General features: G+C 35.0%; 2 protein-coding genes across 3 annotated transcripts; one reads left to right on the top strand and one right to left on the bottom strand.

The window, feature by feature from the left end:
• Positions 1-1,898: 1,898 nt before the first annotated feature.
• LOC130749278 (protein RETICULATA-RELATED 3, chloroplastic-like) lies at positions 1,899-3,343 on the top strand. The gene has a single exon (XM_057602608.1). It carries the CDS (start codon positions 2,154-2,156, stop codon positions 3,156-3,158), a length of 1,005 nt encoding a protein of 334 aa, XP_057458591.1. The 5' UTR covers positions 1,899-2,153; the 3' UTR covers positions 3,159-3,343.
• Positions 3,344-6,248: 2,905 nt separating this feature from the next.
• LOC130742635 (acid phosphatase 1-like) lies at positions 6,249-13,670 on the bottom strand. 2 transcript variants are annotated; one of them, XM_057594736.1, is made up of 4 exons: positions 13,098-13,670; positions 11,233-11,445; positions 7,781-7,911; positions 6,249-6,941 (listed from the first exon to the last, which is right to left on the bottom strand). In XM_057594736.1, the coding sequence occupies exons 1-4, from the start codon at positions 13,517-13,519 to the stop codon at positions 6,832-6,834; spliced, it is 876 nt and encodes a 291-aa protein (XP_057450719.1). In that variant the 5' UTR covers positions 13,520-13,670; the 3' UTR covers positions 6,249-6,831. The 2 variants fall into 2 exon arrangements, with proteins under 2 accessions (XP_057450719.1, XP_057450720.1); XM_057594737.1 differs by lacking the exon at positions 6,249-6,941 and having other exon boundaries at positions 7,522-7,911; positions 13,098-13,662.
• Between the last annotated feature and the right edge of the window lie 341 nt (positions 13,671-14,011).

Here is a 14,011-nt window from a genome sequence, read left to right as displayed (position 1 = left end):
CCTACTTGATTGCTAAGCCATGGGGTTTGGCGGGTAAAGTACAAACTACTAATGAATTTCAGAATAGTCATTTTAAAAGGCAGAGCAACCCTTATCATTATTGTGCTAGGGTAGAGTTATGTCTAATTCAAATTCATAGTATCATAGATGATGTGTACAAACATGTGGATGAAAGGCTTCTAGAGATGCACCTAAATTTGAGGGGGAAATTGTCGGTATATCAAATGTGATAAATAAGTTTCACAATGGATGGAAAAGAAAGTGTCGAGCAATATATTGAAAAAGATCCATACACCTTTTGTCTTAATATTTTAGGTGAAAAGTGCAATGCCCATATCAATAGTGTGGTTATTATAAGCCCAATGTTGAGTTCTTTCTCATTTTTATGCATCTTACATATATTGTTGTCAAAATGGTGTTTCTAGGATTTATTTTGAGTTTTATGACTTACACTCTCTACCCCGATTCATCAAATTAAGGAATCGTTTATGTTTATGCGAGTATCTTGTTGTGAACAAACTGGGTTGGGTTGTGTGACTCGATTTAGGGTTTAAGGTTCTTGATCATTTTCAAAATTAAATTTTTTCAATTGTTTGATGATTGGAAGTTCAAAATCATTGTTTAGTGTTTGTTGACCCTCATGCTGATTTTTTTGGCTAAAAAAACATTTTCTTTTCAAAACATGCTTTGGATTGAGGAGGTCCCTTTGGAACTCGAGCCTCTTATCGAACAAGATGTATTAGCCTCTAAGCATGTTTGTTCTTTTCAAGTAATGCAATTTGGTTTGTTTTTTTTATTACACTTGGAATGATAAATATCAAAAGAAACAAAAGAACAAACTACTCAAAAGCTTCTTGATACAGGAATGCAACGACATCAACTAGAAGCAACCTCTAAATCCAAATAGAAGAGCCTTCATGCGTTGCTCTCGCCAATGCATCCGCTGCCAAGTTCTTCTCTCTCAAGATGTGCATCAAACAAAGTCTCAAATCCCAATTTATCATTGCTCTAATCCAAATAATCACTTCACCATTCTAGACATCCATCACGGACAAAGATTAACAATATCTATACAATCTGAATAACGATCCACATCTTAGGCTATGTTTGACATGTCATTTCAGCTAGCTTATAACTTATTTAACTAGCTTAAAAGCTCTTCAAAAGTGTTTGGTGAAGGAGCTTATTTCAGTAGCTTAAAGCTTTAAGCTATAAGCTACCTCTATAAGCTATCTCAGGTAGCTTATAGCTTAAAGTTTATAGCTTATTAAATTTATTCTCATTTTTATCCTTATTAATTTATTAAAATTCTACTATTACCCTTATATATTTATAAAAACACTAAACCTATTTTTCATCACACTTACGTATGCAGTTCCCGCCACACCGCTGCGCACCACAAGTATTAAAAATATTATATTAAGATGATAAATAACTTGAGTTAATGACCCGTGCTCAAAGTGATATTAATTTTAATATTAATATCATATAGATATTAATGTGAAAATAAAGTAATGTTAAATATAAAAATAATTATACAAGTATGTCATTTTATGTCATTTTACAATTTCAGCTTGTTTAACAGCTAGTTTTTCCAAACACTTTTGTTTTAATCATGTAGCTTTTGAGCTAGCTTATCAGCTTTCAGCTATCAGCTAGCTTATAAGCTTTCAGCTAGCTTATGAGCTAAACATGCCAAGCATAGCCTTAATGTCCCAAGTCCCATGCATCTTTCAATCCATATGGCATATTCTACATCAATAAAAAAGGAAAAATAAAAAAGGAATATTTCTCTTTGAGGTGGATCTCACTCATGTAGTCAAAGTTTGCTTAGTCCACGTGTCAGCTGATGAATACCCTCAACACTCACTCTCAAACTTCTTGAGGTTTTAGCTTCTTCTTCCTACTCCCTCTTTTCCATCCAACATCACTCACCAACCACTTATTTCCTCTTGTATTATCTTCCATGTAAATCATTTTCCTCATTTCTCCAAATCCCCTAGCAAACCAAAACAAAAATAAGATATTTTGTCTCAATTTCAACCCTAATTTAATTTCCCTCAATGAACACTAACATGTGTGTCCATTGTCTCTAAAAACAGGGTTTTAGAGTTCACATTCATACACAGAAACAGAGTACTCTGTTTACAACAATGGCAATGTCAATGGCAATGGCATCACATTGCATGGCTCTGCCTCTGCCTCACCTTCATCTCCCTTTCTCTCCTCTCTCCGGCCACTGCCATTCCCACGTTGCGGCGAAGCCACCTCACCCTCTCTCCCTCATCAAACCCAAACCATCTCACCTTTGCTTCTCCGCCGGCGGAGGCGGCGGAGAAGGACCCGGAATCGGAGGCGGAGGCGGAGGCAGAGGAGATTCCGGGGATGGAAAATTCAGTGATGGTAATCATGATGGTGGAGCTGGATTTGGGGTTTTAGGGGTTTTGGTGAACGGTTGGAGATCTAGGGTTTCTGCAGATCCCCAATTCCCATTCAAGCTTTTGATGGAGGAGCTCGTCGGAGTCACCGCCTGCGTCGTCGGCGACATGGCGACACGGCCCAATTTCGGTCTCAACGAGCTGGATTTCGTTTTCTCAACTCTGGTTGTTGGGTCAATTCTCAATTTCACTCTCATGTATCTCTTGGCACCAACCATTTCCTCTGCTTCAACCATGCCTGCGATTTTCTCATCTTGCCCCAATAGCCACATGTTTGAACCGGGTGCTTACTCCATTGTGGAACGATTTGGAACGTTTGTGTATAAGGGTGCTGTGTTTGCTGGTGTTGGTTTTGCTACTGGTCTTGTTGGAACTGCAATTTCCAATGGGTTGATTTTGTTGAGGAAGAAGATGGATCCTGGGTTTGAGACACCGAATAAGCCGCCACCGCCGCTGCTGAATGCGCTTACTTGGGCTGCTCATATGGGTGTTAGTAGCAATCTTAGGTATCAGACTCTGAATGGTGCTGAGTTTGTGTTGGAGAAGAGTCTTTCTCCTTTGGTGTTTAAGTCCTCTGTTTTTGGTATTAGGCTTTTGAACAATGTGCTTGGAGGGATGACTTTTGTCATGTTGGCTAAGTTTACAGGGTCACAAAAGAGTGTTGGGGATGGGGATGAGGATCCTAGGGAGAAGGATACCAAAGAGGATTTTCTCAAGTGAGGTGATAGATTAGAGGATCCTTTTTTGATCTTCAATTTGGTTTGTTGTAGAGGACAGAGGCTCTTTTGGTTTTCTAGGTTTGGTTTTCCTATTGTTCATAGCTTGAATGCTGACCAAAATTTTCCATATGCATGTTCAGTTTTGGAAATTATACTGAAGAGAGAAATAACATGCCTACTTTATCATATGCTTTTGTTTTTGGTTTTGAATTGTTATGATTAGTAAGAAATCAATGGGTAGATTTAAAGAACACTGTAATGTGTAATATATGTTCAAGTATATGATCACATTCACAACCGATTTTTCAATCAACGACTGCGATGACTTACTTCACTCCTTAAAGTGAGTTAAGTCTTTAGATGAGCAATGTTCCTGAGATGCAACTAATGATTTATTTGTGTGAGATTACCACATTACTCCCTCCTCCATTACTAAATCATTTTGTTTGTGTGAGATTACCAACTTCTTAGACTGTCCGAAACTCTTTCTGCAATAAATGTTTGTGGGACTTATCCTGATATGGACCTGCATTTTTCACAAGCTAGTCTTGGAGGACGTCAAAGTTGAAATATTATTTAAGATAGCAGCCACTATCCACGGATAACAGATTTGTGCAGCATGTTTTGGGAGGTCAAACCATAGAAATGCATACTTTAGTTGTGAGCACATAACAATGGAGGATGCAGAAATGCAGCCCAATCGTCTTATCTGACAGCATCTGGTGCAGAATTGCAGTAAGGTGTATGCAAGCAAACCAACTTAATGAATATCAACTATCAAGCATAAAGTAACTTGACTGCATGACATAACAATTTTATAAAGGATGTGATTTCATAACACACAAGAACATTGGGAATTTCAAGATATTTCCTAGCAAATATTTCATATGGCTTAACTGATAATTCTAGAACAGATTAGTCTTTCAGATAGGATGAAGCTAGGAACCAGTCAAACAATCATCACTCAACTAAAAGTTAGTGTTGTTTATCAATGCAAAAGGAATAAGTTTCTACAAAGTTAATAAACATAGAACCAAATGTCGAAATCACATAACATATTATACCTCACTTGCATCAGGCTAAAGTCACCTAAATATACATAAGCCAAGAGCTGCCCTTAAAGATACTCCAATGTAACTGTTAACATGTTGTATTGTATCGCAATTCTCAGTTACAGAAGACAATGTTGAGGCTTTCAACAACGTGCTGATGGTAAACAAAGATTCACCGCAAAGTTCAGAAGGGCAATTCTTCAAAACTGTTGAAGCAGAGTATTTGAACTCCAAAACTATTTCTTGGGCATGCTAGAAAATAGTAAACGAGCCTCATTCCTCTACTGAAGCAGAATATTATGTCACGGCCTACTATAACTGAGATTGAACCTCAAAGGCTTCATCAACTTCTTAATGAACTAGCACACCATACTCAAAAGTTTTCTGATAATATTGGTGTAACCTATTTATGTGCAAATCCTCAAACTTTCTTTGTTATCTTTTTAATTGTTTTCATATATTTTAAATATTATCATAAATTTTAAATAAATATTTTCATATGAATATGTGTATAGTAGTTATATTTGTCAAAGACGCATGAAGCTCAATTATTCTTCATGTTGATTTTAGAAGCTCATAGGACCCATTCCGAGTTCATGTTGATTTCAAATTCAAAGGCTCATTATGCCCAATGAACTTCATGTCAATTTCACAAGTCTATGAGGCCCAATAAGCCTTGATGTTGATCTCCAAGATACATCGGATTTTGGACAAAAAAAGAGGCACAATAGGCTTAATTAGGCTTCATGTTTGTTTCAGAGCCTTGCTAGGCCATATAAGATTCATGTTGATCCCTACAATCAATCAAGTCTAATAAGGTTTTATGTTGGTCATAGAGGCTCATAGGTGCTATGGGCTCCTCATATCACATGCTCATATGGTCCTTGTGAGGTTTCATGTTGATCTCAAAGGCGAATCAGACCGAATTAGCTTTGATTTGGATTTCAGATTCTCATCGGGTCGAATTAGATTTCATGTTGATCTTAGAGACCCATTTGGTCCGCATAATACTTTTTGTTCAGGTAGAGGCTGATAGGCTCCTAGTGAGATTTCAGATTGATCTCAAAAACTCATCTGGTCCCACTAAGGTTTCATGTTATTCTCAAAGACTTATCAGGTCTAATAAGACTTGATACTGATCTAAGAGGTATATTGGACCCAATGAGGCTTAATGTTGATCTCAAAGGTCCATGTCTAATGTGTTTTGTGTAATTATCCAAAAAGTCATATGGTCTCATTGATATTTCTGGTTGGCCCACATATTGAAGAAATTAAACTTCATGTTTAATATGATTGATAAATATGATATTTTTTTCATACAAATTGTAAATTGGAGTAAAAAGTGAGAAAAAATGAACAAAACAAATTAATCATTATCATATATTATCTTATCTTTTCTACTATAATATTATCTTATTTTATCCAGCTTATCATATCTTATCGTATGTTATCTTATCTTATCTCACGATCAAGCGAAACTTCTCAAGGAGGCTCTAAATGGTGCAATCCCCACTGGGATCTCTATCACCGGTGGAATTTGTCATCTATCTCAAATAAGATTAAGATAAAGAAGAGAACTTCACCAAAAGTTCAAAAGTATAAAACACCAACTAATATAATCAGTGACGAATCCAGAAACTTATTGTTGTGGGGGCAATATTCACATATAAATTTGTAACATAAAATAAGTAATATATTACTATTACAAATTTGAAATTACATCATTGTATGAATACATTTTCTACTCTGTGGGGGCATTTTCTATGTGTAGGCAACATAATACTTATTATCTTGAAACTCTACTATACCATTTGTATATTTTTGTCAAAATCATGTGGGGGCATTTGACCCCATGAGTATTAACATGCATCCGTCCCTGAATATAATAATATAGTATGATAATATTATATAATATACTTTAATATAGTATAACATAATATAATATAATATAATATAGGAAGACGATAAGATTTCTACTTTCCCATCTCAACTTGTTAGGGATTCTCATTCCAAGAGTTTCTCATTTAAAGCTAGTTGTCCATCTAACTAGGTAGTTCATCGTTTGTGCTTTTGGCAACGTCCTTCGGGTCCCTCGGAGGGGGTTGAACGACGTGAGGTTGTTGGCAATCTCCTTGGGGATTTCCAGATTGGTGATGCTTGACGACAATTTCTAGTGTCTTTTAAAGGTGCAAGTTGTACTCTTTTAGTTGATGGCCACGACGACTGAGCTAACCACGGTGGTGAACTTAATGGTGAGAATAACAGTTTGACGTTCTCCACATACAACACCAATGTTCTAGCATGCTCTGTTATTGTTTGGGTCGATCTGGTTAAGAGCTTCGAACCACGATTGAGGTTGGGGGTCTTCGTTCTCTAATAGCTGGAATGACGTAGTGGTTCCCTTTGAAAGGGACTTCAACGCTCGAGTCACTAGATGACCAAGTAGAGAGTCTGTACATGAATACCATTTTGGTGAAGGGCGTCCTTTTATTTATAGTTAGTAATGACCAAAAAGTTGTGAGTGATAGAACCATGTTGTTATGGTTGTTATAGATACAAGATCCTAGGTGAAAACCAAGATATTTTGACATATCTTTAAGGTTGTTAGAGGCTTCGTCGCTATCACTTATCTTGTTGAAGTTTGAGTGCTTTCCCCCAATGTTTGATCACTTTTGTTCCGATCGGCTCATATAGCCAAAAGACTCGATAACATCTAAGCCGATCCAAAGGACCTGCAACGAAGAAAATATCATAACAACGGATTTAGTGACTTAGCAAAGGAACAATCTGTCCCAGCTAAAGGCTGAGCGGGCATGCAACGTCGAAAACTATAACCTAAAAGCAAGATTGCCTACAATTAATATTGCGCTCGGAAGACCCTTCATAAAGGCTTCCTCCAGACCATCACGGGTAACAAACAATGACATATTCCAAGCCTATAAATGCAGTGTGATCATTCTTTTACTTAACACGCTATTAGTTCAAACAATTTGAGTTCTTCTAAGACTGTGCGGTCATCTCTTTGCTCTGTAACTGACTTGAGTGTCGGGGTGTCTTCTGCAGGTACTCACCATGTTGTGCCTTCACTGCTCCGCCGAGTCACACCACCATTACAGTTTCACACCACCGCGTACAGAGAGAGAGAGAGAGAGAGAGAGAGAGAGAGAGAGAGCTCCCAAATTCAAATCCATGAAGCTTTAATCAGACGATTGACCTTCGTGATGTGTGGGTGAGTTTGTGTTATATGGGCCGCGTGTTTGGCCCAGCAGCCCATGTACAATATAAATACCTTTTAATTATAAAAGTCAAATATTTGAAATAATTCATTGATTGACTCTATAAATAGCCAAAAATTCAAATCACGCGAGATAAATTCATGTCCAAAGCATTTGGTTTAATTTGTTGAGCAAAAGTCGAAGACAAATCTAGCTTCACTTGCTAATTAACCTACTCAACCATTGAAGTTAGGAGTAGTAGCAAGCTAGCTGAAGGAAAATGGATGGATCATTGATCTTAAAACTAGTTCAAGAAATGTGATACATGGGATTGGGGATCTTGAAAGTGCGATTACCCAAACACTCTCCTTGAAGATCACTCCATTGGTCTCCCACATTTCCCCATATCCTGTATCCTTGTCCTTCTATCTCCTTCCGAATCGCTGACTTGTATCTCACTGCCCTTTGCCCTATATACTGCTCAGTCCTACCAAAACAAAGGAATTAGCATTAACTCAAGTCAGGGTAGATAATCATGTTAGAATTGAAACACACATTCTAGTGGGGTTGGATCGGGTTATGTTTTATACACAAAATGAAAACTCGAAACTTTATTCAATAGGAATCAAGCATACATTATGAATTTTTTATTAGTAGACTTGACTAACTAATTAAACACATTTATGATTAAATATTAAGAGCTGTTTAAATGAGACTTTTCCAGAAGTGATAATTGTCCTTTTAGTTAGTCTTTGTTATCTCTCTTAGGTTGTCTGCCACGAGACACCAAGACGAAAAGTAGATTAAGATATAGAGGAAGCATTCCAAATCTTACCTTATTGGATTTTACTTGCATGCACGCTGACTTGGACAACATGCGGAAAATTGCCAATTTTGGCATTTTCGCTTTGTTTAAAGAGGTAGAACAAAAAGATTGATAGTTGACCAAGTCTGTTGCTTTTTCATTCATGGGGGGAACTAATTTTGGTCCTCCTTGACCAAGTCTAAGGTAATATAATATGATTTTGCAATTCACTATATACTTATGTTTTATTTGGATTAACTATAAGGAAAGTTCACATGTTAAAATTTGGTACACCATAAACCATGTTTTTATATTAATATTCAGTATATATTATTTATGATATGTTTAGGGGTGGCACTCGCAGATGGGTGAAGTGTAAAATAAATATTCAACTTAATTAAAATGTGAAGTCTAACACTTAAAATATTCACTTAAGAATTTAACCATCTAAAATATAAAATCAATTTAATATTTATAAGAATATTATTGTATATTTACTTATATATGACCTTACAAGACAAGGAAATGATCATCTTTTCCGTCCCCAAATTTTTATCGGAGATTTTCATCTCGTCTCCATCCTCACAAGAAAATACTCCCTAAGGTCAGGCTCAGATAGAAATTATCAGTCCTAAATATGCTTCTTGTGTGATTACATTCATTTACAGAGAAAGAAATATAACCCTTCCCCCCCGCCTCCGATCAATCCCACAAGCCTTTATTTATTATCAATTCTCATTTCACCACGATATTAAAATTAAAAATTGACATTGAATTTAGGGATAATCATGCTTGAACTATTAACTTATCAACTAGATTTTTCTTGGCAATACCAATTAAAATGAATGACTAGGCCAGCTAGTCACATTCAAGTAATCCAATATAGGAAGGATCTCAGTAGAAAAGTTGCACAGGCAAATGCAAATCTACACATATTTTCCATGTCGTCTATCTTTCTATGAGAATATAGCATTATTGGAGGAACTTTCCTGGATCCACTAACTGTTTAAATATATAGAAAATGCCGGCACGAAAATGCAAGGCTTTAATTTGGACGACGTTTTTTGTCCTACCTTGTAATGCGATCCTATATGGTGTCAACTTACAACAAGGCAAGTCTCTAATCCTTGTCATGCTGTGAAATGAATTTCGGTACTTATCATATAAGCATACATATTCTTTTCTTAAAGTAATTAATTAACTAATATGCGTGCATTCAATTACATGAACCCTTTTTCCTTTTAGAAAAAATTATTCTAAATTGACTTTCAAAAAAAATATTCTAAGCTTTTCGAAGCACCAAAAAAAAATATTCTAAATTGTGGGCTGTAACCCTCTAAAATATCAACAACAAAAAAATATTCTAAGTTGAGTCTTAATATCTTTTGGTGACTAAATTGAGTTTTGTTTTAAGTTAATAATAATATAGATGTGTTTATTTATAAATATTATTAAAATTAATATTACGAAATATTTTAATATAATTGAAATAAAAAATAAGTAAATTCGTACTGATTTTTTGAAATAATTACACACGAAATTCAATTCTAAAACAAACAAGCACTCTATTTGTTATAGATGAAATACCGAAGAGAAAGATGCATAATTCATTAGTTTTTTAAGCTCTTTCTATTTTGGCAAGAGGTTGGAGAGAAAAGAGCTATTTTCACTATTTATTCAACCAAAACATAATGAAAGAAATTTCATTTTATTCTTTCTCTTCTCTTTTCTTATATTTCTAATCATAGCAAACAACTTACAATTTTTTATTTATAAGAAATTAAAAAATCTACTTAATATCACATCTTTCTCTACTCCACAAATAAAGCATAAATGAAAGAAAAAGTAGTTTCTTTCTTTTTTTCACATTTTGATATTATTTTTCTTATAGTAAATAACTTAAAAATTTACAATATTCCGTTATATTTTTACTACTATATCTTTTCTCTTTATCATTTTGGACTTTTTTTTTCTTTGACTTGTGTTCTTAATTAGGAATGCCAATATGCCATGCATGTTATGTTGTCTATCTACTTGTTGAAGGATTGACTAATGGATATGTTTAATTTAATAATGGAATCCAGGTAGATAGAAACTAAGAATTTCGGTTGCCCAATTGACATAAGTACTTTGTGACGATTTGATATTAACCGTGTGAAGTCGTCACAAAATTAACAGATTAATTTTTCTACATCCATTTTTTGGTAATTTTAAACCATTAATATCCATATCTTTAAAACTTTGTACTAGAAGTTTGTGACTTGTATCGAAAAAAAAAAAAAGTAGTTTGTGACTATCTAACACCCCATCACCATCGCCACTGCCACAAAGTGCGTATATATATATTGATTGGCATATCTATGGTACATGTCCAACGATCTTTATAGTTAATAATGAGGGGATAGAGACCATTGGAGCAGTGCTTCTAGGAAATTCCGTGAGGTCAACAGAAATTTGGAATCCACTTCACACCATCAATTACGCCACCAGTTTTGTCCTATGTCTTAAGTGATTACCCAACGTCACAACTCACAATATTGGTCGGTAACTTATAGTGCAACCTTTTCAATTATAAAAACTTAAAACTTCATCAAATACATGTGATAGGTATTTATAATTTGGTACACATCATGTGCACAAAAAAATCTTCTAATAAAGTAAATTTTATGTCATATATAGAACAGTTTTCTAGTTCATTTTTCCTGTATATATGTTGGCGCCGAGAAATTTGAACTTATTTGAGTTGTTTCTATGCATTTCCAATGATGCTATAATTTTTGTCTTAGCTAGGCTTTTATTTATAATTTCAAATGTAGGGACTCCCTATCAAGCAGGTTTGGTGTGGCAAATTAAAATGTACTATAAATATATAGGTCGCTAGCTATCAAATAAAAAAAGCTATCAAATAAGCATAATAATAGCATGAATGAAAATATATGTATGTAAAATTAAAGCTTGTTAATTGGTCAATTGTTATATTATATATCAGTATTAAGTAATTACCTCAAAATAAGACGTTCATAGCCGATGAATCCTTGGTTATGCAAGTTGTCAGTGGTGATTTTTCCGAGTGTTGCTTCGTATCTACCAGTTAGCAAGAACACTTTGAATCCTCTCTCTTTCAATGTCTTAAACAATCCTAATATGGCCTGATTTGCTGGGCAGATTCCCTTCATGATCCATGCCTTGAATATCGCTGAATCAAATGGCTTACACCTGCATGCCCAATGTATTCAAATTAGTGCTCATTCATGCCGACACCAACACTTTATGATAGTTTAAATTGATACTCCCTCCGGTCCTATTTATAAGCATGAAAGAGAAGAAAAACCTTGGTCCTTTTTATAAGAACCAAATGAAAGTTTGAGCTATATTAATTAATTTTTTCCAATGATACCCTTATTAATTCTAACTTGTAAAATGTGTTTCATTAATTATTCTCTCTCTTTCCCACTTTCCAACACTAATAGCAAAGGGTAATTTTGGAAGTTTATTTTGATTTAAGACAAATTTAATGCATTTTATCTACTTTAACTACATTTCTTAAACTATGTGAATTTTTTTTTTGTTGCTTATAAATAGGACCGGAGGGAGTACAATATTTTGTGGTGGTTTAAAACCATAACAAATTGTAGATGTCATTAATGCCATAAGAAATACGTGGTTCAAACATCTTTTTCCTATTCAAATAGGAGGCGTTTGTTTCAAGATTTGGAAAGAGATTCCCGGGAATATGAAGGTTGGGAATGAACATTCCTGTGTTTGTTACAAGATTAGAAACTATGATTCCTGGGTATCAATCATTCCCGGGAATAAAATAACTTCCACAATTCCCATGATTTCCTTCATATTGATTCCCATGAAAAAGGTTGGGAATCTTACATTCCCATGGGAAAGATGAATGTAACTTCCCACTTCTCCCACAATTTATCATTATTACCTCTATTTTTAAGTTTTTTTTAATTTTTAAATTAAGAAAAATTTAAAATGTTCACAGGAATACAAAATACTTACCAAACACATTTATAAAATTTACCCAGGAATAACATACCCGGTAATCATATTCCTGGGAATAACATTCCCGGGAATGTGATCTCAAACCTTGAAACAAACGCCCCCATAGATATTTTAGGGTATTCTTGTGAGCAGGGAGAAAAGCCATTAACTAAAGGTTTAAACATAAAACTAAATATATATGTTTCAGTTACTTAATGCTTTATTTTATTTTAATTAATGAAATAGTGATGTAATAATGTAATATTTTTTACAATAATGTTCTTGTTTTACTTGAATTTACCTTTTCCCAAATTCAAACTATTCTTCCACATACTTAAAAGGGGTAGCTCAGTTGGCAACGCAAGCTATAAGTGTGTTGGAAGAGCTTTCGAGTTCGATACCCACACAATACATTCTGAGGGAGGGATGACGAGCCTTAATTGTGACTAAATCTCAAATCTTTCAGCATCCAAAGGGTGACTGATACCGGATGTTTATAAAAAGAATAACTATTCTCCCACATCCCACATACAGGTCAGGTGAGAGTAGATTAAATTTCCCAAGTTACTATCAGACACAAAAATTGAGACCCTTCCAACCATATTTTTTTCATATACATAAATATATGTCACACATACTTAAGAGATCTGAGACCTATACGAACACCAACACATTGTTGGAGATTAAACTCTGAGATATCTAGTCTAGATTATTTTAGTTTAAACAGAACTTTTGGGTTCGAGTCCTGTGAATACAGTGATGAGCTCATTATGATTCTGCCTGACTCAAACAGGATGCAGGGGCCGGAAACCTGTTTTTGTGATAAGAAAAACTAACAACATATTTTCATGGAGAGACAGGAACAAACATACCCAAATTTCCTTGCTCTGTAGTAAGTCATGTTAGAGATGCAAGTGTCATCAACGTCCAAAATCCAAGCATCAAAGCCATCACCAGCGCGTGTTATCTCAGATGCATACAGCAAAATCTGTTCTGTAACAAGTTGAAGGTCCCTCTCATACTGCCCACCAGTCATGTAGTTTTTCACATGGTTGTAGCACCGGTCTGGGACCGTCCGCCACGGCCGCACATTGTTCATCTCCACCGCCAACCTCCAGCTCAGCCCATACCTCTCATCATCAGCCTCCTCCGCCACCGCCACCGCCTTCGCCATAACCTGCTGCTTATTATTCTGCAGGCCAGGCTGCTTCTTCTGCAGAAAATTGCTCAATAACTCCAAAAAAAAAGTTAAACCCTGCACTACTTTTTGCACCATCTTTATTTTCAGCATCATCTTTTAATTTGGAGCATTAAAGAGAATTAATAATGATGAGAGAATATGGAAGATGAACAAGAAAATGTGTATGGTGGTTGGTTGGCATAATTGGGATGATGGAAGAGAATGACGAGGGACAGAGTCACTTATAATCTCTCTTGCACTTTTGGGGCCCATGTTGGAAACTTCATAGAAATTTAAAGGAAAATAACTTTTCTTTTCCTCACGCCTCTCTCCCCATCTTCATAAACTTTGAAAATTATTATATGATGAGCACAAATTTTAGAATTTGTAAAAAAATATAAGACTCTTGTTTTACATGATTGACATTTCATTTTGATTTTTTTTTAGTTTTTTTAATTTGGTTGCAATGGGTTATTAATTTTATTTCTAGAACTTGTTTGGCTTTTAAATTTGTAAGGATCGACTTGCCAGTCTTACCTAAAAAAAATATTGGATAAAATCATTCTAGTTTAGATAGCCTATGTTCAAATATTATTGGGTCACCGA

Source organism: Lotus japonicus, chromosome 3 (genome assembly GCF_012489685.1).
Source record: "Lotus japonicus ecotype B-129 chromosome 3, LjGifu_v1.2".
Lineage (NCBI taxonomy): Eukaryota > Viridiplantae > Streptophyta > Magnoliopsida > Fabales > Fabaceae > Lotus > Lotus japonicus.
The sequence above is the reverse complement of the archived record's forward strand: the minus strand, read 5'-3'. Positions and strand labels throughout refer to the sequence as shown.

What these genes read in the sequence shown, in the direction of transcription:
- LOC130749278 (XM_057602608.1), top strand. Translation starts at nt 2,154, where the DNA reads ATGGCAATGTCAATGGCAATGGCATCACATTGCATGGCTCTGCCTCTG.
- LOC130742635 (XM_057594736.1), bottom strand. Translation starts at nt 13,519, where the DNA reads ATGATGCTGAAAATAAAGATGGTGCAAAAAGTAGTGCAGGGTTTAACT. An exon ending in TACAGAGCAAGGAAATTTGG is followed by an intron (nt 11,446 to 13,097) that starts GTATGTTTGTTC and finishes TTGGGCATGCAG; the next exon opens with GTGTAAGCCATTTGATTCAG. An exon ending in TATGAACGTCTTATTTTGAG is followed by an intron (nt 7,912 to 11,232) that starts GTAATTACTTAA and finishes TTGTTTTGGTAG; the next exon opens with GACTGAGCAGTATATAGGGC.